Source organism: Trichoderma aggressivum, assembly GCF_033847375.1.
Source record: "Trichoderma aggressivum f. europaeum strain CBS 100526 chromosome Unknown scaffold_010, whole genome shotgun sequence".
In the NCBI taxonomy this organism is placed as follows: Eukaryota; Fungi; Ascomycota; class Sordariomycetes; order Hypocreales; family Hypocreaceae; genus Trichoderma; species Trichoderma aggressivum.
The window spans coordinates 549,785-576,320 of NW_026946376.1; the positions used below are offsets into that span (position 1 = coordinate 549,785).

The window sequence follows — 26,536 nt, forward strand, 5'->3', positions numbered from 1 at the left end:
GACGCAGCATGAGTATCGGCATCAGCAAATGCCTTCAACGAAATAATGTGTGGACACCTAGATTAACAGTTGCCTTCTCTTATTACCTATATTTAGATTACAGTGCATTGTTCACATGTACTCTCGGAATGATAGGATTTGTTTTCTGCCGGCTTTTTCCGGCTGGGCCATCTACAGACTCTTATAGGTACTTTACCTGGACAACAATGCATAGGTACCTTGCAGATACCATCATTAAGCCTAATTCTTTTCTCAATAAGTCCCTTAATTTTCCACAAAAGAATACATTGTCTAGATAACTACACATGCCGCCTTATCGTAATCCATCTGAGTGTATGGGCAAGATTTGCCCTCGTAACCGCTCCACAGCATTCGATGGCAACCGCTCATTGCTTCGACATCAAAGTATAACATACGCCTCATGAAGCTTCAACCTGTGATGGCTTCTCTCCTCATCTCCCAATGAAGGCTTGTCCAACGCCTTATCTGCCTTATTAGAGTCAAATCTGCAGGCAACATATATAAAACGCACCCCGTACTAAAATATTTCTGCCTCGTCTTCATCACCTTGACATCCTCAAATTCCTCCCATATACAATTGTGGTATTCGAAACTCATCAAAGCAGAATGCCTCGGTTGTCTGATTTGCCTCCTCAGGTGAAAAACGCCGTCTTGGCCTACCTAGACGACTCTTGCCCCCCCCAAGCCCCCCAAATTTCCCTTGAAAAGCAGACGTTCTGAGCGAGGCCTCTATGCCTCCGTCTCGCGCGAATGGCAACTATTCTTCGAAAATCGGCTATATGCCCATTTGGTATTGACACAAGATCGTCTAGCATCCTTTGACAAGCTAGTCCCTCGCCAGAGAGAGTTGGTCCGTTATATATGGCTTCGCATCCTCCTCGGGAATTATTATTGCTCGAAATGCCCGGGTCGTAAAAGCCTAGGAGTGAGACCTTCAGACTTGATGACTGTTTCAGAATCCATATCCGTCTTTTCATCAGCCTCAACTCATGAGACACAAGTCCAGGAAGTAAACTAGCCTTGGAAATCAGCGCCTATTCCCTATGCGATGTGACACATGCCGTTAAAGGAGACGAATATCTCAGCTCAAACTTGGTCGAGATGCAAGACATGGTGTTCAGTAAAGGGCTTCTGGCTGACGATCTCCCTCACGGATGGAAAGACGGTCAACGTTCACAGAGCCATGATGCAGACGATTTCTACGATATAAAGAGTCCCGTGGGCTACCATTCACCCCATATGCCCTATATAATCTCAGCCGCCCCCGTGGTCACACTTGATCATTCGTCAGACGACGCGGCGATTTATCGCGGTTATTACGATTCGATGGATCCTAAAACGGCTACCTAATCTTCGCCAGTTCATTTATGAACCTTGGCGACCACTCTCACAGCCCATTCACTGGTTTGCTGACATAAAACATAAGCATCTAATCTCTGGGTCTCTCCCAAAGACATTGAAGAATTTCCACTGGTTTGAAGACTTTAACGAAAAAACAATTCGAGTCTGTCACGAAAAAGGCCCTTTGAATGACTGTTGGCGTATCAGGATCGACCAATATGCTTCTAGCTTCAGACTGGCTCGCAGGAGTCTTTCATTCGAGCAACTCACTGGGTGTTTCTCCGTCGACGCAGTGCCTTTCTTCCAAGCCGTCAACCTTCGTTGTAGTTGGCCCAATCTCACCACGCTCTCACTGACGTGCAGCCTTTTCGCGATACCCCAAAAACGTGGAAGGATAGTGGCTCTTCTGGAAAAAAATTGGAAAGACGGCGCAAAAAATGCCCCAGCTCCGGACCCTCGATATCTGGTACGGAATGAGGCATCACGCAGCGGCGTTTAGGCATCGTGTCGCCGATAACCTAATCATAATCTCATGGCGAGGGACATGGGACCTAAATCTGGGGGCTCAAAAAGACGAAGCCATCGCGACGGCGTGGAAAGCACTCGCAAGGCTGCAGGGCAACCGCACTCTCTACGTTGCCAGTTATCGACCAGTGAATGTCGAAGATGTGACATCCCACGCGGCGGCGATTCGTCTGATTGAGATTGGCCGGAATGTTATTCACCCGGCATCTTTGGAAGAGATTTCCAGGGAGACTAAATATCATTTTCCCACTTGACACTCGCTCTTAGAAACGGTATTTTGGCCAGCTATTTTGTTGTTGCTCGAGAGGGCTTCTACTCCACTGCGAAGTGTCATTTCTTGGTGGATATTGTGGCGTGTTCTCGGTTTGAACTATTATAATCTGGTTACCAAAGGCTGGGGCGTAGCCTTCCTCTGACCTAGCTGTTGCAGCTTTACTGAACCTCTTGATAATAAATATAACCTCCATGATCTGGTTACATGCATTTACTAACATTCAGCTGCTGCTTTATTGTTAATATGGGTACTTTCACGTTCTCTTTCTGTATGATGGCAGTATACTTACACCGCAAAGGTTTTCTGTCTCTACTACTATAACATTATTGACTTGGACTATGTTGTGCCATTTATGTACTTTTGAGTGCAGAATTGCTCTCGTGGTTTTGGGTGTGATTGCATGTATCTAATAGTCAACTGAACTTCAATCTTCTTACTCCACGTGGTAAAGCAAGCTGTACAGGAAGAGCCAGGTATCCGAATAATTGTTCGGGTGTTCGCCACTGCCACATCTACCTCTAGTGCCGATATAGGTACCCAAAGATGAGGTTATAAAGCACTTGCTAGCGGCAACTCTCCACACGTTATGTACTCTGCAATACTGATATAAATTCAAGATGCATGGCAAAACCTATTTCTTTTAAACTTGTAACTTATTCTCCATTGTCATGGTATGCGCTGGCCGTGCAAGGGTCGTGTGCGTGCAGCCCTCCATTTAGATCTCCGCAACTTGGTGAACCAGAAAACTGTTACCAAATAAGATCTTTATTCTATTTTAATAACCTACAGTCCCACAGCTAATTGGAATCAACATCTCGATGCCACCTTGCTTCAATCACAAGCCATGTAGATAAAAGACTTCGCCTCCACAAGTCAACGATCGACTTTTGTATTGGGCATGCTGACCTCGAGTCTTGGCCAGCATCATGTTGTGGAGGCGGAGCCCATAAGCCACGAGACATATAGTAACCACCTACGACCTGCTGCATCTACCACGCGTCACACACAGGTGGTTGCGTCAAAAGCTGCCAGTGACGGAGGCAACCCATCTGTGGGACCGGGCGGGTAAGGCTAGACATGAGACATGCACATATCCGCGCCTCGGGCGAGATTTGCATGCTGACGGCATATTCCGTGCAGGTGCTGATTCATCAGAGAATATACCGGCAAACGAAGCTCCGGGGACGCGGATATGGTTTGCCGACCGAGTACGGGGCATGGTTTACCGGCGGCTTCCAGGCTGCTTGTAATCTATTGTAATCTCTACGAGTACTGCCGACATCACGCACATGGAGATGCGAGTAATCACACGCCTTGGAATTACGAACGTGTCTCAGAGAAACAAGAGCGGAGAAACTCTTGGTATTCCCGCAAGAATCCTTGCAATTCTTTCCGCAATAGGCGGATGGCACAATCCGGCGTAGCCACGGGGACAAGACCCGGCTAGGACCAGAGGAGCCAACCCGGCGAGGGGAGAGAGAGAACCTTGGAGAAAAAAAAGAGAGAGAAAAAGGCACAAGAAAGTTGCTGAAGAAGTTTGATTACGGATCCTCCCTCGCACGGAATAGGCAGAAATGCGTACCCCCGGCCCACTCGGACCTAGGGCTGTGTCTCTCTCTCTCTATCTACAGTACGAGAAGTGACCATGACTCTAATCTCTAAGCCAGCCAATGGCCGGCGGGTGCGGATTGCGTTTAGTCCAAGGTTTCTTGGTTCTGTCTTGCGCCATTGGCGTGAACAAGCCGGAACTAGCAAAGAGTCGTTAGCCTGCTCACATACTCAACGCCCGAGCACGGAGCAAATCTAGATTTGCAAAGTCCCTGCCCCTCCCCGTCTGCACGGGTTTGCTCTCCACACATTGCAAGCATCCCTCGTGATCACCAGCATAATCCGGCATATGCATTGTGCTGGGTGCTTTTGCCCTTACCATCTCGAGTATACCCGAGACGTTGCGGCCCGCAAGCTGACGAGCCGACAACCGGCATCACGGAGCCCTTCCTGAGACGGCCAAGTTACAAGTACATGGAGCTGCTACATAATAAGCGTCGTCTGTCGTCTCCCTCTTCGGCTGTGGCCGACCTTGCTCTCGCTTCTCCCTCTTCCTCTTCCTCTTCCTCTCGCTCTGTTTCTGTCTCTCTCGTCAACCAACAAATTCAGAACCACAACCAGAAACACAACCAGAAACACAACCACAACCACAACCACACTCACACTCATAACAAATCCCACAACCACCCGCCGGATCCCGCAGCCATGGGCGGCATCGCAGCAGACGTCTTTGCGTCGTCTCCTCCTCGACCGACGAATCTCCCGACTGGCACGCCGACTCCCCCTCCCGAGCCCATGTCAGAGCCGTATCACGGCTATTCTTTCCCCCACAACAGACTCAAGCGCCGCCTGACGCATCCCAACAAGACGCCGCTGGTTCTGGTGTCTTGCGGCAGCTTTTCGCCGCCCACTTCCTTGCACATGTCCATGTTTTCCGTCGCCGAGAGCTACGCGGAGCGCACCGGCTTCGAGCTCGTGGGCAGCTACATGAGCCCTTGCAGCGACACCTACGGCAAAAGTTCTCTGGTCCCTGCTCACCATCGCATCAACATGTAAGTCCGAGCCAAGTCAACCCCTCTTTTTGGAAGACGAGAGAAGGCCGAGGTCGAAAGTCTTACTAATGCCCTTTTCGCAGGTGCCGTTTAGCCATTGAGCAGACAAACAGCAACGCCATGATCGACGACTGGGAGACTCTGCGCCGCGACGAGGCCGGCCGCCCGGTCTACACACGCACTGCCGATGTCCTCAAGCGCCTGGACGAGCAGCTCAACGACGTCCTGGGCGGCATCCAGACCCTGGACGGCACGTTTGTAAGAGCAAGGGTCATGCTGCTTATCGGCGCCGACTTGGCCCTCACCATGAGCGATCCCAAGGTGTGGGCGCCGGCGGACATTGACGTGCTCCTGGGCTACTATGGCGCCTTCATCGTCGAGCGGCCTGCGCTGTGTGCGACCCAGGACGCCATCCAGCCCTTGAAGAAGTATCACGGCAACATCATGGTCGTGCCGTCCTTTCAAAACGACGTCTCGTCGACCAAGGCCCGAGCCCAGATCCGGAACGGCGAGGTCGCACAGGATTTGCCGAGATCCGTCTACGACTACATCAAGCTGCACCATCTGTACCAGAGCGCGCCCCCCAAGGACCGACATGTGGACAAGAATGGGAAGCCGGACCTGGAAATGGTCTCGCCCCGTCTGCCTGTCGCATCGCACAGATGACACTGGTGAAACCTCTGAGAAACCATGTTTGCCATGACACACAGGAGACTGAAAGTTTCAAGGCAACGTGCCCCTTCATTTGTACGCTCGGCGGGGGAAAATTCTTTGGGGGTTTTTTGTCCGCCTGGGCCTATGTACCACCTTTCATCAGCGCCAGCCCTTGTTTCGCGAAAGATGAGTGATGCTAGATGCTAGATTGTAGTGTCTCATGTTCTTGTCTCATTTTCATTTTCATTTCTTTTTTTCCGGGGATACGGAGTTTATTTGTTTTCTTTTTCCTCTTCTTCTTTGATATCACGCGAGCATTGTTTAGCTGCATGTACGCTCTTTGCTCTGCCATGTATCTGGTGCCGCAAGCCTCTATCATCATGGGGACTGGCCGCCTCTCCAGCATCTAACAAGATGGGAATGTTCTTTATAAGGGCTGTCTGGGATTATTACTGGGCTCAATAATGCAGTTGATGGAACTGGGCTTGGGTAATAATCACTTGGACATGATGGCGGCCAAGTCTGCCACGAGGGAATCACGCGACAGGGTGTGACGATTAGAACGAGTCTTGACACAACCTCTGGGAAAACAGCGATAAATGGACAATGCGGAAGCTATTGTGATAGAGTTTTCGGACTGATGAGAGATTTTGGGAGGGATATTTGATGATTTAGAAGTTGTACGCCCTGTTTTCTTTTTTGTCATGAACTTGGTTTCATGTCGGGCGTCGAGCATCTTACATGCTCTCTGCATTGTGTGTACTTTGTACATTCTTACCTACTCGTACTCTCATTTCACAAATCCCGGGCAAATGGATAAAAAGGCCCGGATGAACGGACAGTTCAAGCAGCTCTAGGGTATCTTGCTGCTCTCTACCCTCCTTTCCTCCTTTCCTCCCTTTCCCATTGAAGGCCAGGAATTGTGAAACTCGTAAAAAACTGAACTGCGTTCCACGTTGCCGGATTCGTGTTGTGGAACGTAATGTTGACGCTGTGTGGGTTTCAGAGCTGTATCGTGACTGTTTACGGACATGTCTCGGCTTTCGGCGTTCTAAGCAAGTATACGTTGAGGGTTGGCATAGCGATTCAAATCGTTTTAGTCATGACACATGATAATTAATTCAAGGAAATAGAAAATCTAGTAAAGGTAGCTGACTCCCTGTTACCTGAAATTACGTCCATCCATCATGTTGCCGTATGTTATAGGATGGACTACAGTTGTCTTTGTACGAAGCAACGATATAATATCTCCATTCCATCCCCTCCCATGTTTTCCCGTTGGCTCGATTAGATTCTCTTCATGTTCAAACACGTTGGCGCCGTGGGCATCTGCCGCCATCTTCCATTCAGATATGACATCGGGCGGGAAATTCCACTGCCAGGTGCTGTCCCAACACAAGGTGCTGCCCGCGCTATCGTGAACGTAGGCGAAGATGCCTCCGTGATTCAATGTCACGTAATATAGTTCCATAATCGTCAATTTGGGCATGTGACGCGCAGCTTCGGCAGCTGATACTAGCAAAAGGGGGATTTCATCTTGTCTCTCCGGCGAGATGACGGATGATGTCAAGACTATCGAGGTGAGATTGAGCCATCCCAGCTTCCAACGAGGCCGGCCCATTTGCGGGTTTTGGAAGTCGGAGAAGAAGTCAAAGGCGTCGATGATGAAGGACATCGAGATCACTTCTGGTTCCTTCTCTTGGCTGATTTCCGCCACTAGCCGACCCAGGGAGCCGTCTATATCATTTGCCTGTCTCTCCCATGTGCAATCACCCCAAAGATCAGGACTATCATCAAACACCTGCAGCCTTCTGATGGATGAGGGCATCTGAGTGATGATGTCTCTTACATCCTCACAATATGGGCGGTAATCCGTCCTCCAATATTTGAGAGCAAGAGGCTCGTAAGTTATGAACTCAAGATTCGGGAGCGATATCATGATTTGGTAAACATAATAGTGAAAAAAACTGAAGTGCATCTGTCGGCGAATAATGAGGTTTGTTATCAAACCCACCTCGGGAAGTCGCAATATCCTTGAACTGGGATGGCTCCGATGGATGTAGAAGTTTCGTACTTCGTATTGTTGGCCGCTCTCATACTCTGTCAATGCGCGTCTGGCGCTGGGCGCCTTCTTATAGATGGCGTTTAAAGGCTCGCTATCCACCGTGAGATCTACATCTTTGAGTTCGTCTGGAACAGTGTCTTTCATGGAATGGTCGGGGTCCGCAGCCGAGAATGCTGTCAATTCTAAGGTAATGCCCGGTTGGCCTACACTTCTCTCTGACCATTCTGACAAGATCTCAAAGAGTTGGAATAACGTCGCATTGAATTGCAAGGTGTCATAGTCAAGGCGAATATTGACGGGTGTCACACCAGGTTGGACCGTTCTCTCAAACCGGAGCCATATATGTTGGACGAACCGGCGTCGGGATCCTGTAACCATGGATTCTAACTCGCCGAGACGCTTTTTGGATAGCGTCAGACGTCGGAAGATGTATGGCTCGAAATAGCCATACCACTTTTTGCAGACGGCAGCGCATACCGAGGCTCTTGCTTTCCCGCTCTTTATCAAACCTTCCAGGTGTTCGAGAACTAATCCTTTTAGTTCTTGTGGCAATATTTCCCAAGGGAAATGTGAAGGTGATTGCTGTTCTTGCTCTTCCTTGGGCTGTTGACTTGGATATGGATGGACCCGATTTGAACGGCCTCGACCTCGCTCGCTGCGTGCCATTTTTACTCAAACAGAGGCGCGTAAAGAGCTTGATGGTTGATCAAAAGATGACTTCATTCACGCTGAGAAGCAAAATACACACCAAAGTGATGGGATATGGAAAACTTGCGCCAATTTCCACGCTGTTGGTCAACATTCTACACGCGATTCGGAACCTTGGCCATCACAAGTACATACCTATGCATACACCTTAACAACGTGTATTGAAGAACGCTTCTTCAATCACGCTGTGTTGTGGTAAGCATTGATGCTATTAACAAGGAGTTAAAGGATCGCACGCTCGAATTCAAGACCATGCACTCACGTACCTATTTTATACCAGCACTTTTCACGGTTTCAAGCTAACCCAACCAATTTTTGTGGTCCATGTTTCATCGCATTAGGCAGCCATTGACCTGAACAGCCCACTTACTCACGTGGATGATACTTGGATCAATGACTCTCTTGGATGGATGGAGCTGATATTGGACGAGCAAGTCAGGCATTCTTTCTTCATGTCGTTGCTGCCTTCTCCCAGTATCGACGAGTATGCGCATAATTATTCATCTGTAGCGATAAATAAAAAGGACCCGTTAGTTACCTAACGAGTTATTATCCTCTATATCGTCATAGTACCTGAATCCCTTAATACCCTCCGCTCTATCGCGTACGTGAATTGAGCTGCAGTTAGATGTAAATAACCCATAATTAGACTTCCAAGTGCACATAAAATTATTTTCTCTCTGGTGTAGGATGAAGATCTTTCTCACACAGAGGTAAATATTGCTAATTGTTGTATAACCTAGGTCATATGACAAATTAATTGAAACTTGGCCAAGACGCCGCAAATCGTACTCCAACAAGATGAACAATTCACAGGCAAGAAAGATCCAAGAGACAATGTAGTCTCCGGGGCTATGTCCAAAAGATTTACTGAATTCATATCTAATTTGCCTATCCTTATTCCTATTCGTCTATATACCTTGGTAGACCATAATCGGCGCGCCAAGCCAGAAGAATAGCTCCTTGATGATAAACGTTTACATGTCTTACTATTACTTGTGTTTTACCTGTTGATTCTGATTACTTGATGGTTGTAGAATAGTAGAAGTGATCCGATATTTCGATATTGAATGAGAATGATATATTCAAGGCTCATTAAACCCCAATCACAAGCCAATAGCATCTTTCGGGAATCTTAATACTTTAGAAAACTATGTTAAAGTTGAATTATGTTAGTGGTGCGGTAGAATTGGCACTTGTGAGTGAATAATCTGTAATTTAATTCTAAAGGATACGTAACAGATAAGTTCGCGTAATTCTGGTCTTCTCAATACGATCTACTTGTCGAGGCCAATCATCGTTGACCTTGAAGAGACGGTCAATAGCTCAATTTAGAGAGAGATATGATATACTGGTTTATGCTGGACAATAGCCACGAAGACTTATTACAGTTTGCAATATGCCCAATACATGATGGCCTCGTCGGAGTCTCTCATCTACTCCCGTCTCCAAGGCCCTTGTCTTTAGGAACTCAAACCATCGCAAATATGAAGCCTTAGGACGGTTAGATAACATATTAAACAAGATTAGGCTTTTGATTGACTCGTGGTGACATGAAATTATACATTTATGGAGATCCTAGTTGTCGTCATGTGTGTTACACCATATGAGCGTCAATACCACCATTCTTGTCAACTTGGGCGTTTGTTCTGTAGCTTGAGAACCTGCTGGTATGGAAAAGACATTAAAATTTGGCATCAAAGTATGTATCACCTCTAGTTCTTGGCTTTATTTGTGTGACGAGCCATGATGTTTCTCATTGCGAATATTACAAACTATTAAGAGAGCTCTCATTAATTTTTCGAGACCGCGTGTCTCACAATTATGGAAGCATACAGTTTATGCTGGTTCGTTCAGAACAAGAAAGATGCGATGAATCTGGTTCTTGGGGTGGGCATTGTCATAATATTTCCGTTCTATCTAGTCACTCAGATTCTGCTCACGCCCGGGATATTTTGGCGTTTATCAATTCATCTTTTCATATAGCGTATATCATGTCTGTTTTTAAGCTGTAATCTGCCAGTCCTCCGTTGCTGTAGAACATAGTTTGCAGACTAAATTAACATTGAAATTGGTATTGAAATCAGTGATCGATTTTGTATCGTCATGTAAAAGCAGGGCAAAACCTCGAGATGTTACGATGAGAAGAGATGAACTTGAGCTGATCTGTAGGCTACCAGCAATGTATGAGCCGCAATCACGGAGCGTGTTACTCGGTTTTCGGACCAAATAGTTGCTCTTCCTACATGAGCACATGATTACTAGGTATCTCCAAGAGCATGAGTTCAACTCTTTTAAGAATGGCCTTTAGCCAGCCATTTGGGTGACATTACACCTTTGGATCTGAGCTGTTCAGCTCTATTCAGCGATAGGCACGGTCTTTTGACAGTGTAAACACATATCATATGAAGTGGTAGAATTCCATGCGATATCCATCTTGTTAGCAGATCGCGACAAAACCAACGTTTCCAATACTGCTTCGAAAAGACATGTCGGAACTTGGTGAGAAGTTATCTTGATTCCATTCTAGTAACGTATTTCTGAAAACTGTTCATCAAATTGTCCAACGATATAAAGACTAGCCTTCATGAAATGGCGATATGATGGCTCGAGTGAGAAGACAACTTGGTTGGCGTGCACTTTTTAAGAGAACCGAAGTCATCTTACCGCCAAGCCTGCTTTCTTTTGGCTACTGATTGTGCGAACATAGAGACTCTTGTGTAACACCTCAAAGTATCCGAGTAAATGGGCGGTACGACCATCAGGCTTGAGGCATCAGTAATAGGTCTCGTCCCCTCGTGATGACCTTTCTACATTTACTAGTGGGTCATTCGTATAAGCTGGGACGTTCGTGCTTTATGACTGGCTCAATCTGTCGCTTGAGATTTCTGCGGAGTACGGTCTTTAATCGTAATTCCAAATTGTAATGCCGGGTTATCGTGACCTACGAGAGCCGAGCACATTGTTGCGCCTACCGCATCTGCACAAATTGAAAACTTATCACGGGGCTCATGAGTGCCTAATTGTCTGACTACAAGGCACAATTGACAATCAAACACTAGTAGCAATGGCTAAATTGATATTGCTATCCCCTGCCATTCTCCAATAATTCGTCCCCAATGATTATCTAGGTTGTATTTACCTGAGGGGTGCATATGCAGGCGCCAGGGTTTCGCCGCTATTAAATTTCTACAGCTATCAAATCTGACATGCTTTCATCCATGCCAGTCAGCTTGGAACTAGCAAAGTGGGTGGCAATCCATTCGATATTAATCGTAGGGAGCTGATAACCAGTTGTGGGCGCCGAGTACCTCGAGATACTTGCTTCTGTTCCATTGCATGTATCTCATAGTTTTGCCCAGGTACCCTGCTTGGCACAAATCAGCACTAGGGGTCTAGATTAGCTATTGTAATTCTCCGGCAAATGCTAGCGCAAGACCTTTTGCATCGAGAGCTTACAAAGTGCTTGTTGTCACACCCTTTACACCCTTTACACCCTTATACAAGACTGGCGAACTGAAAGTCAGAGTCGTTTTCGTCAAGAATTTGGCTAGACTAAAAATCAATAGTCTTATACAGTGCCTTGATTTTCTCTTGGTATTGGTTCGCTGCAGTTTTGCTGAGTTCAGGCATTCGCACCAAGTCGCTCTTTGATCTAATCTCACAATGAAGCAATGGCAAGGATACTTTCAATTTCTGTGGTATCAGTTTACTTCAGGGACTGTTCTGCGGCTCAATAAACACCATGCAAATACGTTGGCCCGTTTATCCTCACTTAGATCTCTGAAAGATAAAGGAAATCAGGGCGAGGTTCAGCATGACACACGCATCTATGTCAATCAGAGCACCAACAAGGAGAGTGAAAGTGATAGGGAAAGTGAAGATGTCTGGGGATTCAAAGACACTTCATATCGTGCCAATCTCGATGGTACGGTGGAGGTGACCGGCTCTCGATATCTTCTTAGCGGTTGTAAGTTACCATCGCTTTTGCCTTGGGCTAGTGATGTGCTTGGTGTCGATGTACCAAGGCAGCCAATGCTCGAGACTTTGGAAATTTCAATCCCAGAGCCCCAACATATCAATGGCGAATTCCTTGATTCCCTTCGCCACCTGGTGCTTCTTCGAGACGACCAAATCAGCAGCGACGCCAAAAACCGGAGGAGACATGGGCATGGCCACACCCAAGAAGAGATGTATGCCATCAAGTACGGGTCTGGGCTTGCTCGGGTGCCTGAACTTGTCGTCTATCCGGAGACTGAGTCTCAAGTGATTGGAATCGTCGAAGCAGCTCGACAGAAGGGAGTCTGTCTTATCCCTTATGGAGGCGGAACGAATGTTAGCGCTGCGTTGAGATGCCCATCCAACCAAGATGGTGAGAACCGCATGATTGTCTCTGTTGATACACGACGAATGGACAAGATTATCTGGATTGACCCTGTGAACCGTCTCGCGCAGATCGAAGCAGGGGCAGTTGGAAGCAACATTATGGAGGCACTGGCAGAGAGAGGATTCACCATGGGTCATGAACCGGATAGCTGCGAGTTCTCGACACTGGGCGGCTGGATTGCAACGAATGCTAGTGGCATGAAGAAGAACCGATATGGGAATATTGAAGATGTCGTACTCGACATGCGGGTTGTCATGCCCACAGGAGGTGTTATGACCAAAGGCAGCAGCAGCATTCATCCTCGAGAGTCTACCGGGAGCAATCCTCTACGATACACGTTTGGCTCAGAAGGCTCTCTGGGAATCATCGTATCTGCCGTTGTTAAGCTCTTTCCTCTTCCAGAAGCCACAGAATACGCTGCTGTCCTGTTTCCTACATGGGAGAATGGAGTACAGTTTATGTACGAGCTTCGACAATCCAATTGTCAGCCTGCCAGCGTTCGACTGGTGGACAACGAACAATTTCGTATGAGTCAGGCACTCAAGCCAGCTCAGCCGCCAGGGTTCATTGCGGGTACCCTCGCTGGGCTCAAGCGTACGTTGGAGCACATGTACATCCTTCAGATCAAGGGATTTGACCCGCGTGAGATGGTAGCTTGCACAATGGTGTTTGAGGGCAGCAAGCCAGAAACCAGGATTCAGCAACACGCCGTTAAACGCCTGGTTAGTAAACACGGAGGTGTTGATGCGGGCGCAGAGAATGGCAGACGGGGCTACCAGATGACATACAATATTGCCTATATTCGTGATTTCGCGATGCAACATTATATCATGGCCGAGTCATTCGAGACAAGCGTCACTTGGTCACACGCCTTGGACCTCTGTGACCGTGTCAAGGACCGACTGCGACGAGAACATATAGAGAGAGGGCTTCCTGGAAAACCACTGGTGACTTGCCGAGTAACGCAACTCTACGAGACAGGAGTAGCCATCTATTTCTATTTCGGTTATTATTTTGAGGGCGTCTCTGAGCCGGAAAGGGTTTATGCTGAGATGGAAGAAGCGGCTAGAGTAGAGGTCCTTCTCGCGGGAGGCTCGCTCTCACATCATCACGGGGTGGGCAAGTTGAGAAACAGGTTTCTGGGGAGTGCTTGGTCGGACGCGGCCTTGGAGTGGCGAGACGACGTGAAGCGAGCTTTGGACCCGGAGAATGTGTTTGGATGCGGGAATCTGTTGAAGCCTAAGATTGCCCAAGATTAATCATCTAGATTATCTATTTACTAACGCATAACTATGTACTATACATATTTGGCTGATCGTAGAGAGCCAGTTAATCAGCAGTTTACTAAACAATTCAAGTCAGCTATGGGGTCCTGGTAACATTGAGAGCCACCTCAACTCTAACACCAGAGAAGTCCAAACAGAGAGATGCTACGTGATGTAAGCTATTCAGTCGGCAGCTTGTCTTGGTTCTTTTGCGACTGTTCATGAAGAGGCACCGCGCCCGTTATGGCCGTAATTGCCCTTTCGAGACCTTCAAAGAAGCCAATAGCAGTCAATGGGCGGTTCATCCACCCTGTTGTGATGCAGTAATAACAGTCATGGGGGCGTATGTGGTGCAAATGATGGTGCTGCCGTGACATGAGCAGACCAGCATCCTGCAAACCTCTCACAAACATGGGAGGATTTTCCATGTGAGCCCAACAGTGGAACTGGTTCGTATATCCGCAGAAGAACGCAAACGAGAGCCAGAAGGTGGCTGTAGTAAGAGCCGAGGCGCTGTCTTGCGACCCAAGGGCAGACGATGCCACCCAGAGCGCTGGAATACTGACAATGAAGTTGTTCCCATTGAGCTCCAAGAAGCCATGTCGTGTTATAGACCGAGGATCGGTGTGGTGATCTCGAAAGGGCTGGATGAAGGCAGGGCCGATGCCTGACCAAGTTCCGCTTCCCCAGTTATCAGCGCCCCAGTGGACAATTCCGGATACCACATCGGCTGCTAGGATGCCTAAAAAGAGATATATGGCCATGTATACTCGTATGTGGAGGATGGTAGATGAGCTGATGTCGTCGGTTGTATAACGGTCGTACATCTTCTTTGCGGTAGCAGCAGCCTGGCCGAAGAAAAGAGCCACGCCGCAAACTTCCATCAAAACAGTGGCCGTTGTGCGATCCTCAGAGGGATGTTGTTCTTCCCTTGTCTGTATAGCGGTGATCACAAGTCATTGTCAGCATGACGGGTATTGGAGATTGCATCGTGGTGAGTTCGTCTTGTAGATGCTGGATAGGAGATGGGATACCAGTATGCTTGCTTACCTCTTCCGGCTCTAGATTCGTGATATCCATGAATGTAGTAGAAGAAGCAACTGGCTGTCACTTGACAATGTCTATAATTTGTCCATACATCGCGACAGAGAAAACATGCGTGTAAATCTATTTATACTCCGTAGCAGCAGTATGGGTAGTAAGAAGCGACTGCCTACATGTACGAATAGTTACAGATGGCCCAAATTCGCTCATCTATTCTTCCACACTGAGCGAACAATAGCTACAGCGTGCCGCAATTTGGCAGGGATATGCTCCAGGATTTCTGTATACATAATTACGTGTATTCGGGCAACCAGGGTTGTATTCGCCAATAGCCTCTAATGCAGCCTCAAGGCAGCCTCTGTAACCGACCTTTGGAGCCAAGAACACACCTGAGAAAACTGCATTAGTAGCGCAATAGTAAGCTCGGAAGGATCTGACGTCTCTAGCATGCATGTTCTATTTGGCAAAAGGCAAGGCTCGGTATGATAGTGGGATGGCCGCATGTATGTTTGGACCTGTGTGAGGCCCCCAAAAATTAAAAGGATTCAATGTTTTGAAAGGATGAAGGTTGTTTACAAGGATATACATGCAATAGACATAGTATTGACATGAGTCTCGTCACTCTTTGTTCTAGTCAAGCTCGGACAGAGGGTGCCGTGGCATATTTACTTGACTTCAATTGCCATCCTCCATCATCCCTACATGAGCTATAGGTAGGTTGCGACACGTTCGTTGATGTCCAATGGAGCACACCGCATCTGATGCCTCCTCTCCGCATCCCGTCAAGGATTTCCGTTTTCGTGTAGTCATTCTGTGTCTCTGCATCTGCTGCTTTATTGCGTCGCTCGACACCATTATCCTTTCCTCGACCCTGCCAGCCATTGCAGCAAGCCTCCAGGCCACCACGACGGATGCGTATTGGTGTAGTGCCAGTTTTCTATTTGCTCAGAGCGTGGTCCAACTCATCTACGCTGTCGTTGCTCGTGCTCTTAACCGCCGCATATGCATGCTAGCTGCTCTTGGGTTCTTTGAAGCTTTGCGAGCATCTTATGCGCTACGGCTCGTAACATACAGTGGCTCATTGCTGCGCGGACAGTGAGTTGTTTGTATTATTGTATCTTCCTTCATTTCCATGCTCGTGATATATAAGTTATGGCTTAATAGCTTCTGACACTCTTCAAAGATACAAGGTGTTGGCACTGGTGGAACCAATGCGCTTGTCCAACTCATCTTGACAGATATAGCTCCTCTAGCTGAAAGACCCAAATACACGGGACTGGTAACTCTCTTCTCGGCACTTGGTCTGGTGATCGGGGGGCCTTTGCGGCGCCGCGATAGTGCAACATACCACATGGCCATTGTGAGTCGAGAGGATTCGTTTCTATGGGTAATGGCTAATGATGATCCATAGAGTCTTCTGGATCAACCTGCCGATATGTGTCCCCACAATGGTCGGTTTTGCATGGTGTCTTGATGCTCCTCCAAGACAATCGTCGGTCTGGACAGCCATCAAGAAGACAGATTGGGGCGGTGGCATCATAGTAACGGGATCTTTGGCAGGGATTCTTTTTGCTCTCAACAGCGGGAATGCCGTATATCCTTGGACATCTGGCAGGATTCTGTCACCCTTGATATGTGGTGGCGTCGGCTTGGTTGGATTTGTGGCATATGAAAGATTTGTTGCCGGAGAAAATGTCATTCTTCCAGGCAGACTTTTCTCCAATGTCACTGCCGTGTCAGCCTACATCATGGCGCTCCTCCATTCGATAATACTCTGGACTGCAACATATTACTTCTTTTTATATGTGAGATACACAACGTCTTATTGGTATTTCTTAGGCTAATTACTTACTGCTGCTGTGATCTAGTTTACCTTTTGTTCTCATTCGTACCTGGGCGCGGCGATTCTTATGCTTCCCGCCACACTCACATTTCCACCGTCAGCTGCCATCGCAGGTCATATAATTGGCCGTACGCTCAAATACCAGCTGGCTAACATAATTGGCTTTGCCATTCTGGTTGGTGGCCTCAGTGGCTCAGCCAACCTGGATGAATTCTCCTCTCACCCCAACCAGTAAAATATCTATAGACATTACATTCTTCTAGACTACACAATTGAAGCCTCAAGGCTTGTTCGTAGAGTACCAATACCCAGCCAAATTGACCACAAAGAAAGAACATGAAGGATATTATGGCTGCCTCCAAAATAATCGAAACGTCCAGGCCAGACGCATTCTGGAAATTGCGACGCGTAGAGAAGGGCGCCCACCACGATCGGTCCATACGGGGGCATCATTGGCCCGTAAATCTCCAAAGTTGCTTGTAGTCCTCTTGTCCACAACAAATGTACCACAGGTATCGCAACGCCCTCGGCAACGAGTCCGATCCACACGGCAATTCGGAGCCAAGAGCTTCCCGTCGCCCGCATGATTGGGAGCCAGCATGAGGCCACTGCTGCAGTGCCCAGGATCACGGACATTGCCATGTAAGTCAACTGGAGATAGGGGGAGTCCACGAAGGCGTTGAATTGCGTTACCAGGACCGAGGCCAGGGCTAGTGTCGTCACACCCATGAGATCCATAGTTGAGAAACACGACAAGGTACCGCTGGAAGAGATACAGCGCATTGTGTGCCAAGACATACTGCATGCGGTGCAAGCAATAGCTGCCATCAAGTATACATAGTAGACTCCAACAAGACCTTTTGTGGTGTAGATCTTATTAGGGTTGCTGTACGACACTGACGGATTGTCGTATACGAGAATCTTGACAAAGTATAGGCAGCCGAGGAGGTGAGACCAGATATTGAAGGATTCATTATGAAGATGGAAAATGGAGCGTATACAGTATGTACATGACTCGGTGAAGCGATAGCCGTGGAATATGTGGTCGTTGTGACGCCAAGGTACTGGAAGGTCGGAGATGTGGATGAGGCTTGTTTTGGACTTGCGGGCTGCCGCCAAAGCAAAGCTGATTTGCTGATCCAAAGTCTTCTGCGTCAACATGTTTGATGTGAGTGTGACTCTGGGCCATTGTGAGACAGTACAAAGGCCACGATTTAGGCCCTTTTATCCCCTATTAGAGGCGTTAAAGGCGGTAAACTCGGAATATATTGTGTAATTCGCGATTTACTGAATAGCTAGGGGTAGAAATTTGGTCATGGCTCAAGTCACTTACAAGGTTAGCTCGAGACCTCGGAAAGGGCCTCGGAAAGGAGTTCGGAAAGTTCGTAGTGAATTTGTCGGCCAGTACATCAGGGTACAAAGAAGGACGATGTTGAAAGTACTCATGCGGTCGTCCATAATTAGGGCTGACAAGATATGGTGGACTGATATGGATGCATCCCATGATTCCCATCCCACTTAGCCGCCGGTCCCCCAGTAGATTCTCTAAGCTGATGTGGGCAACCGGCGATTCAGCTCCTTAGAATTTACTAGGCACGGCCCGATACGGGCTATACTATTTCACATGTCTACTACTCGTACTACCACAAATATTGACAGTTCTTTGCGAGAGTGAGCAACTGCATATCAGGCCCAGCCAAGCATCACCGTCTCTTAAATTGTAGAACCTAAGCTCTTACATGGGCCCCCTTGACTGTCTCAGCTGCGCTGCATCTATACTTAGTCTCATTGTGAGCAAGCGTAGTTATCAACTGGTCCGCATTCGGTAGTTGCACAGCTGGGCTTTTGTGCCTTGCCATTCAACGAAACTCATGGCACTATTTGTGGATTGGTTCGGGAACACCTGCTGTGCTCTACTGCTAGTATTCCATCATCAAGTCGGGCTGCCTTTAGCCGGTCTGACTTTCAATGGATGCTTGAATGTGGCGGAGTATTACTACCCAATACACGGTATGCTTTAACCACCCCGGAAGATGATACTAGCTACTGTAATTCGCCAATCATGACTATTAATGACCCTACTGTTAGCAAAGGCGCCAGTAGTCCCTCGTAGATAACGACCACACCTTTGCCAGCTGCCAAGGACTCGGTAGCCCCCACTCCCAGATTCTCCGCTCTTACACCCGCAACCTTTTCGAGAGCCTTTCTATCTAGTGTTTGTGGCAACCATCATTCCAGTTGCACTCTCGGTGATACCGGCTAGCTGATATCCATGGTAGGCCAGTTGATTAATCCACTCTCTAGCAGCGGTGGGAATTGCTGTTTACACTACTTGTCTTACCAACAGTTTAGTAATCGCTCTTGAACATTAATTGGGATAAATCCTACTAAGAAACTATGATCAATAAAGATTTGCGAGAACCAGGAAGGTGAGATTCCAGTTGGAATATAGCTTCGCGGCTTTAGCTAAAAGGGAGGCTCAATCTTGTGTTGGGGCTCACTTGGCGAAATGCATTAGCTCGCAGTTGGAGTCAAATGGGGAATGTGCATTTTTGAAGAGACTGCAGATAAATTACGGCAAATTAGCTGGTAAACCTGTTTATTTTCCTTTAGTGGAACCTCTCTACGTACGTTCATGTTCGTACTGATGAAGTACCTTCACAGCAACGCTTTATCCCGTCTCGTTTTCGCCCCCTAGTGAGGCTATTCAAGGTTGGCTGAGGTGTGAACACCCACCCATCCTCTTCTTCAAGTTGGTGGCTGGTTTGAAGATTTAGAGAAGATCAACAACAGGTCAACCCAGAGTGAGTTACTGGAAAAGCAAAGTCGATTCTGATAGAGCATGAACACACGACATGTCTGAAACTCAAGCCAATGGAAGGACAATCTTCCTCACTGGAGCCACAGGTTTCCTAGGCAAAGTGGTCTTGGAAGAGTTGATCCGTCGACGGTATGAATTGCAGATTGAAAAGGTTATAGTTCTGATCCGTCCTTCTAAGACATCGCCTCATGAGGCTATCGCCGAGGAGTCTCACCTTTCATCTCGCTTTCATGACGAGGTTGTTACATCCAAGTGTTTTGCGCAGCTATCTCCTGGATGGACTCGATATGTTGAACCGGTATACGGAGACTTAGGCCAGGCCCATTGCGGATTGGACACCACTGCCTATGAGAAGATCAGCAGAGAGACGACTCATATCATACATTGTGCTGCTTGCGTACAATTCGATCTCCCACTCAGCAGTTCTCTGGATATTAACTTACAAGGAACGCTAAACATCCTCCAACTTGCTCGGACATGCTCTAGCCTTGAGCGTTTCGTATACACCTCTACTGCGTACGTGACACCTCATGGAATGCATGACCAAATCCGTGAGGAGCTGGCACCATTGGGTCCCTGGCAAGACGCACAAGAGTTACTCGATGCCTTACACTCTGGATCTGTGACTGAGGGGGAATTATTGCAACAGACCTGCCACCCCAACACATACACTCTCTCGAAATGCATCACAGAGCATTTTGTCTTGCATAATCGTGGTGAAATCCCCATAACTATTGTTCGCCCGAGCATCATCACTGCAGCCCTAGAGCGTCCGTGTCCTGGTTGGTCTGATAGCGCTTCGGCAGTTGTTGGAGTTGTGCTGGGAGTGCAGGATGGCGGAGTATGTGCTCTTGGAGGCGATCCGACGGCGTTTATGGATTTGGTCCCTGTTGACTATGTCGCCGACTTCATTATCGACGAAGTATTTGCCGTACAAGCTTCGTCGGCAGCAGTGCCAATCGTTCATTGTGTGTCAGGTCTGAGAAGTATCACGCCAAAGATCCTTTCTTCAGTTGGCGCCGCGTATTTCCAGCAATCTGAAATGCGATGGCTCAACTACCGGAGCTCTCCGACGACTCACCTCTATCGATATGTATGGCAGATGATGCCACTTAAATTGGCCAGGACATTCTGCTGGGTGGGAGGCGATCATCGTGCCGTGAGGCAGCTGGCGCGGGCCACCCAGAACATCGACAAACTTGATCACACATTTGGGTACTTTCTCTCAAACTCATTCAACTTTGCCGCAAGTCGTCCGACTTTGGCCCAGAGAGCCCCGTACTTTAAGCCTGCCGCTTACATGCAGATGATCTTTCGGGGAGCGCAACAATTCATGATGCGACGTACTCGCGAGCGGAATATGGTATCCACCGAGAAATTAATCGCTGGGGAAGACGTTAATAATGGTGGTGAAAATGCTCTCAAGCTGTTTCTCACTTCTCGAGCCAGTGTGATTTTCCGCTTCACAGCAGTCGTTGTCGGGGCGGCTTTGAACCGAATGTTTCAGCGAGTTACCTTTGACCAGCGATCCTTCTTCGATGCTCTTGAGGGCTATAACTCGGGATTGTCCGACGAAAAGATCATAATCATGCCCACCCATCGAAGCTACATGGACTTCGTCATTTGTCCTTATCTCTTCTATCAGTTCCCTGTTCTAGGTGTCAAAATTCCATGCATCGCCGCCCAAGAGCAATTTTCGCGGGTACCTGTTCTAGGATGGCTGTTGAGACGGCTCGGCGCTTTCTTTGTTCGGCGCGGCATCGGCCGAGCAGATCCGGAGCTCAATGAACAAGTTCGACAGCTGGTTGAACAAGACGAGCACATACTCTTCTTTCCCGAAGGCCAACGAAGCCGTTCCAGAGAGTTTCTATCCCCGCGACGAGGTCTTTTGCGATCATTGCAGGGTACGGGCAAATCATTCAAGATTCTACCAGTCTCAATCAGCTATGAACGAGTACCGGAGGAGGGAGCTTTCATTAGAGAGACCCAGGAACAAGAGAGACCTCGCATGAGCCTTTTCGCCCTCATCAGGTGGACATACAGCATGATTCTCGGCCGTGTGAGACTTGGAAGAGTACACGTCAAGTGTGGGAGGATGCTAGAACTCAACCCTGAAACTGATGTGCATGCCATCTCAGACCAGGTTCTGAACGAACTTCAAGAAAACACCGTCGTAACAACATATCACCTTGAATCTTTTGTCAACTACCATCGTCGAGATTGTCGTTGCTCTCCTCCATGCGCTATCAGCGGGGCAAAGCGGCATTCAGATGCGGTAAACTGGCTACGAAAACAGCTCGAAGAACGAGGGGCAACTGTTCTCGACGGCGCGCTTTCTGTGGATGTGAATCAACACTCATCGCCGGCGCTTGAAACCAGCCTTATGAATCAATGGATGCACTTCTTCGATCGTGACTCAGTCGCGATGCCTCCGAGTTCTGCCGTTGCAGCGGTTGATTACAAAGTCTTTGAGGTGTCCAAGTGTCAGTCGGTCATTGCATAACGATGGTGTCAGAAAGTGGCATGACAGAGAGGAATAATGTTACGGTTACAATGGGGGTGATTGGAGGGATTGGAGGAAGTGTACTTGTCCATATTACTATAAATCTACGTGACCTTATATGGCTATGGACACTGGGAAATACGAGACTCTATTCGCAATTTGAGTTAAATATCTTATAACTGTCAGGAGAATCTACAATAAACATGAAGAAGAGAAGAAAAGCTTTCTTCCTCACATCTTTTTGCCATCTGCACATCTTCGACATCATCATGATACCAGTAAGCACATAGCTCTTCAGACTAGAAGAGAACAGAAGGACAGAATAGTTGAATGGCCGAAGAACTGTTTTACATTTAAATCTTGCCTATCAACATGTTTCCTCCTCTATCGGGTTATCTTCTCCTCCCATGAGCTCTACTCTGAAATACCCGCTAGACAAAAGTCATTTAGCAGCAAACCCACTCCCGGCGCACGCCGCAGGCAAGGTTGGCCGGCGCGTCATGGCAATAGCTATTGAAGGAACCATAATCATTGTTCAGCCACAGAGAGCCGCCGTAGCCTTGAAGCACGTACTTGAACCAGTTGGTGAGCGGGTTGGCAAGATGAACATTGCATGGGTTCGCAGGTCGGTTGTTGATGATTGTCCAGCGGCAGGGGTCTCCTCCATCAACCCACATCACTAATAGGTAAAAGAGAAGTGTTAGTTAACTAGTTCTTCAAGTAAATTGAACATATATGGCGAATAAAACCGGAGAGAAGAATGTACCGTTTGAATTATTAGAGGTACCGATCGCGATGGCAGCCTCGGCACGCGTCGCAGAGAAGGCCAGAGCCAGAACGGTGGTGATGAAATCTCGTGAGAAGAGCATAGTGAAAAGTAGAAGGTTCTACCCAATAAATAGGACAGGATTTCCCTGTTTGCTTGTTTGAGAGACTGGCTTGTTGATGTTGCTATGTGTGAGCTTTGGGAGCTGTTGGGGGTTTCTGAAAAATTCTACGTTCAAAAAGAGTCGAAACTGTCCCTTTATATACTCCAGCCATATCCTTCGCTTTCGGTGATAGTCCGAATAACTACCTCGGCCTCCCGGAGAGTTCAAGATTCGCGAATAAACTTGATGTAAGTAAGGGACGGCCTTCCTCAATGGTATGAACTCATTACAGCCAGATGAGCGGAGCTATAATATAAATTATTCTTTAAACATAGCATGATTTGATAGAGAGTAGCGGTCTATTCTAGGCTCGTATCACGGAGGTTTCCGTATACGGACGAAGGAGCTACACTAACTCAAAGGAACTTATAATATTCTAGAAGCGATACGGCGAACGCGACGAACATGAACTATATGCGGGACGCATGGGAAAGGTAGATGGTGAAGGAGGAGTCATTAAGACACTGGAGCATCAAGGCCAAATCTAGACGATTGGTCTGTCTTTCATAGCATTCAACTATAATCAAGTTGGAAGGAATTCATCTGTTTGACACCCACAGTCGCTGAGTCGGATGTCTCTACCTTCTCAAAGGTGACAAAAATATTATACAAGAGATATAGAGGTACCTTCCTTAAACATCATAACACTGTCAGATTGCACAGAGTTTAACCTACAAGTACCACCTCCCTAAACCGACCGCGGAAGTCGTTAATAGACCATATCAACGGCAAGTGAGAAAAACAGTACAGAAATACCACTACGTGTTTTCTTATTCAATTTTTTTTTTCATTTGTCAAGATTAGAGGGGCTTGTGAACAAGGAGATCTGGGACTGGTTCTTGTTCGAATAAGATGACACTCCGTCACCTAACTTAGTTAGCTTCATATAAAATGTATGGCTATATCAGAGAGCATCCCACTAGAGTGGAAGAATCAGTACCCTGAAACCTTTCTAGCAACTTCGAGAAGTGTCAGCCTAGAAGCCAAAGTCAACAGTTGGGAGTCGCATTGGATATGCAAGTGTGGGATATGATACCTGCACGCCCGGAATGCCTTGACTTCACATGCCAAAAGAGGAACAATCTCTAATTGTTCTTATGAGCCATTGATCATACTAGAATTATGTTTTTCAATCTCCTACATGGTGGCTGACTTTCATGAATAGGTCGGAAGTTCCTTGGGTCCTATGTGATTGGCCGGTGTGTAATTCGTACTAAAGCCTGAACTAATTCCCCTTTTGGTAACCCGGAGGTGACCCGGAATTTCTTTGGTGAGCTGAGAATACTGTATTATCCCCATCGTGATTCTATCTGAAGCTTGAGAACTTCAGGTAGGGCAGACGGCGTTTACACAGCGTTCGTAAAAGACAGTCCAGTCACATACATTATCGCTATTGAAGTTGGCAAATTCATGGATAACCAGGAGTTTTCGGACGTGAGCAACCTGCTTGTCACGGCAGAGAACCCAGCACGTAATGATACACCCGGTCTAGATCACGCACGATGTGTCGCTCTGCACAACCACCTGGTTCACTATGCCTGGGCTGCCGAGAGACGCCCTCCCGCTAGTCCAACTAGCAGTAGCAAAACGTTCTTCACCACCTACGGAGCTGCAGCGGAGGCTCTTCGTGAACGACTTGACCCCTCGCTGGCAGCTTTTCTTGACGCCGCCCTGTTGCCTCCCGATGGGTCTGATGGCCTTGATCCCGCGCCTCTCTCCGTTTTTGTCGCTGGGTTCTGTGAGCCCGACAGTTTCTTTGCTCAAGAAGTGGCTGACCTGTTCGACGAGCCTGTCGACAGCCTGATCTGCCTATACTATCCCAACGTTGGCCAAGGTGGAGGAAGTGGTGGTGGTCTATTCTATCATCAAGGCTACCATCGTGCCGCTGTCTTGATGCATATGTGGGATCACGATTATGTCCTCCCTATTGCAGCACACCAAGAGCTTTGGCACCCTCTCGAGACGGTACTCTCCAACTGGATCGAGCTGATTCATCTTGGCAAGACTCAAATCACACCTTCACCGAGAGACGAGGGGGGCCGGTATGGCAGCGAAAAGATTGGACCGTGGGAGTGGCTGCCGTATAGCGAAGCCCAAGTTGCAGCTTGTTTGGATGCGTGGGAGGAGCTGTGCAAGACCATTGAGACGCGTATCTCACATATTACCAGCAGCGGCAGCATCACCACCTCCAATACCACAAGTCCAGTGCGGCTGCTTGATCCCGCTGTCCTGGATGCGGCTGTAGTGCCTAACCCGTCGTTTGCACGCTCTTTTCTGACTCGCGCGCGTCGGCCTCTCTTCCGTAGCATTGCTCCTGGTCTCGTCCTGCCACCAGCAGACGCAGCTGAGTTTGCGGCAGCGCAGTCCTTCACCGGACTGCCTCGCGGCCATCATGTCGTACCGCCGGTATGCCTTTTTCCTGCTACAGAAGATGAGCCTAGATTCATCCTGACCTCATCTTCAAACCCTTTTTGCAATGACTTTCGAGCAACGACTGCCGATTCAGCCGTGCCGTCCCAAGTCCGCGCCGGCGTCTATAGCGAGTCGGTTGAGAGGAATGCAGGTCATGACTACGCTGAGGAGGGCTTTTGGCTGCTGCTACCGAACAGTTTCGAGAGCGGTTGGGATGCAATCGACGGCGCGCGGAAAAGCGACGGGTCGTTGATTGCCAAGGAGAGGTTGACTGATCTGTTCCAGCATGGATATAAACCCTTTGGTGGTGACTACTATCGGCCTCAGAGGCTGGAGCGTTTGTTTGACTGTTGGCGCACACTCATTGAGCAAAATGTCTGGACTGTTGGGCCACTTGGAGTGCAAGGCAACCTGGATACATTTAAAGAGGCTGGAACAGCCCGTTGGAAAGACTATGTTATTCCGCCGAATTGGTAATACCATTCACCTTTCGATATTCAGAAAATCTGGCCTTCTACCAGCTGTTCTCCCAGAATCTCCCAGAATAGATTACATTATAGTTGGCTAAATGTTGATTCTTCTGAACCGTGACTCAGGCCATATTCAAGTTGACGCCCTAGTTCCTTAATGGTACCCCAAATCCTCTTCCAAAGTTTCTTACGAGATGTTACGAGTTGAGAGATGACTTATTTAGCATACGACAGCGATGCAAAATAAGCCAGTTTCGGTTTAAAAATTGTCTTCAGCTATTACACTCCATTGCCTCTCATAATACAAGTCTCCTGGCTGTTAATTACTCATATAATACCCAGGAAATTGTAAGCATAGGCACTAAAATCGGGTACCGATTTTCCCTCCAAAGAGAAAGCTGGGATCATTGTGTCGTTCACATTCTTCATGGCTCTATCGATCGCTATACCGTACCTGTTTAGTGGATACGTTCTCACCAACCAACTTATTGCTTGGCTCTTGGAGTTTTTAAACTCAAACCAGTACGACTGAGCTTTCATACGTTTATTTCTAGACAATGAATCGATGATCTACAAAAGACTAATGAAGCCATTTTACAAAGTATTTTCTTTCTTGGGCAGTCTATATAAATGGGTGTTAATGACATAAAGTCTCGCATTTTAAGCATAGGCGA

The 26,536-nt window shown here is 47.8% G+C and overlaps 9 protein-coding genes across 9 annotated transcripts; 5 read left to right on the forward strand and 4 right to left on the reverse strand.

Annotated features, from left to right (window-relative positions):
* Positions 1 to 4,183: 4,183 nt before the first annotated feature.
* Triagg1_3555 (uncharacterized protein) lies at positions 4,184 to 5,427 on the forward strand (the record flags this gene model as incomplete). Its single annotated transcript, XM_062897860.1, has 2 exons — positions 4,184 to 4,761; positions 4,845 to 5,427. The coding sequence occupies 2 exons, from the start codon at positions 4,184 to 4,186 to the stop codon at positions 5,425 to 5,427; spliced, it is 1,161 nt and encodes a 386-aa protein (XP_062757544.1).
* A 1,150-nt stretch (positions 5,428 to 6,577) lies between these two features.
* Positions 6,578 to 8,146, reverse strand: Triagg1_3556 (uncharacterized protein; the record flags this gene model as incomplete). Its single annotated transcript, XM_062897861.1, has 1 exon — positions 6,578 to 8,146. The coding sequence occupies one exon, from the start codon at positions 8,144 to 8,146 to the stop codon at positions 6,578 to 6,580; it is 1,569 nt and encodes a 522-aa protein (XP_062757545.1).
* A 3,708-nt stretch (positions 8,147 to 11,854) lies between these two features.
* Positions 11,855 to 13,834, forward strand: Triagg1_3557 (uncharacterized protein; the record flags this gene model as incomplete). The annotated part of the gene is made up of 1 exon (XM_062897862.1): positions 11,855 to 13,834. The coding sequence occupies one exon, from the start codon at positions 11,855 to 11,857 to the stop codon at positions 13,832 to 13,834; it is 1,980 nt and encodes a 659-aa protein (XP_062757546.1).
* A 185-nt stretch (positions 13,835 to 14,019) lies between these two features.
* On the reverse strand, positions 14,020 to 14,920 carry Triagg1_3558 (uncharacterized protein; the record flags this gene model as incomplete). The annotated part of the gene is made up of 2 exons (XM_062897863.1): positions 14,020 to 14,775; positions 14,891 to 14,920. The coding sequence occupies 2 exons, from the start codon at positions 14,918 to 14,920 to the stop codon at positions 14,020 to 14,022; spliced, it is 786 nt and encodes a 261-aa protein (XP_062757547.1).
* A 706-nt stretch (positions 14,921 to 15,626) lies between these two features.
* On the forward strand, positions 15,627 to 16,962 carry Triagg1_3559 (uncharacterized protein; the record flags this gene model as incomplete). The annotated part of the gene is made up of 3 exons (XM_062897865.1): positions 15,627 to 15,979; positions 16,296 to 16,425; positions 16,753 to 16,962. The coding sequence occupies 3 exons, from the start codon at positions 15,627 to 15,629 to the stop codon at positions 16,960 to 16,962; spliced, it is 693 nt and encodes a 230-aa protein (XP_062757548.1).
* Positions 16,963 to 16,991: 29 nt separating this feature from the next.
* Positions 16,992 to 17,888, reverse strand: Triagg1_3560 (uncharacterized protein; the record flags this gene model as incomplete). The annotated part of the gene is made up of 1 exon (XM_062897866.1): positions 16,992 to 17,888. The coding sequence occupies one exon, from the start codon at positions 17,886 to 17,888 to the stop codon at positions 16,992 to 16,994; it is 897 nt and encodes a 298-aa protein (XP_062757549.1).
* Positions 17,889 to 19,582: 1,694 nt separating this feature from the next.
* Triagg1_3561 (uncharacterized protein) lies at positions 19,583 to 22,051 on the forward strand (the record flags this gene model as incomplete). The annotated part of the gene is made up of 1 exon (XM_062897867.1): positions 19,583 to 22,051. The coding sequence occupies one exon, from the start codon at positions 19,583 to 19,585 to the stop codon at positions 22,049 to 22,051; it is 2,469 nt and encodes an 822-aa protein (XP_062757550.1).
* Positions 22,052 to 22,497: 446 nt separating this feature from the next.
* Positions 22,498 to 22,920, reverse strand: Triagg1_3562 (uncharacterized protein; the record flags this gene model as incomplete). The annotated part of the gene is made up of 2 exons (XM_062897868.1): positions 22,498 to 22,730; positions 22,839 to 22,920. The coding sequence occupies 2 exons, from the start codon at positions 22,918 to 22,920 to the stop codon at positions 22,498 to 22,500; spliced, it is 315 nt and encodes a 104-aa protein (XP_062757551.1).
* A 1,470-nt stretch (positions 22,921 to 24,390) lies between these two features.
* Positions 24,391 to 25,869, forward strand: Triagg1_3563 (uncharacterized protein; the record flags this gene model as incomplete). Its single annotated transcript, XM_062897869.1, has 1 exon — positions 24,391 to 25,869. One exon carries the CDS (start codon positions 24,391 to 24,393, stop codon positions 25,867 to 25,869), a length of 1,479 nt encoding a protein of 492 aa, XP_062757552.1.
* Positions 25,870 to 26,536: the final 667 nt, after the last annotated feature.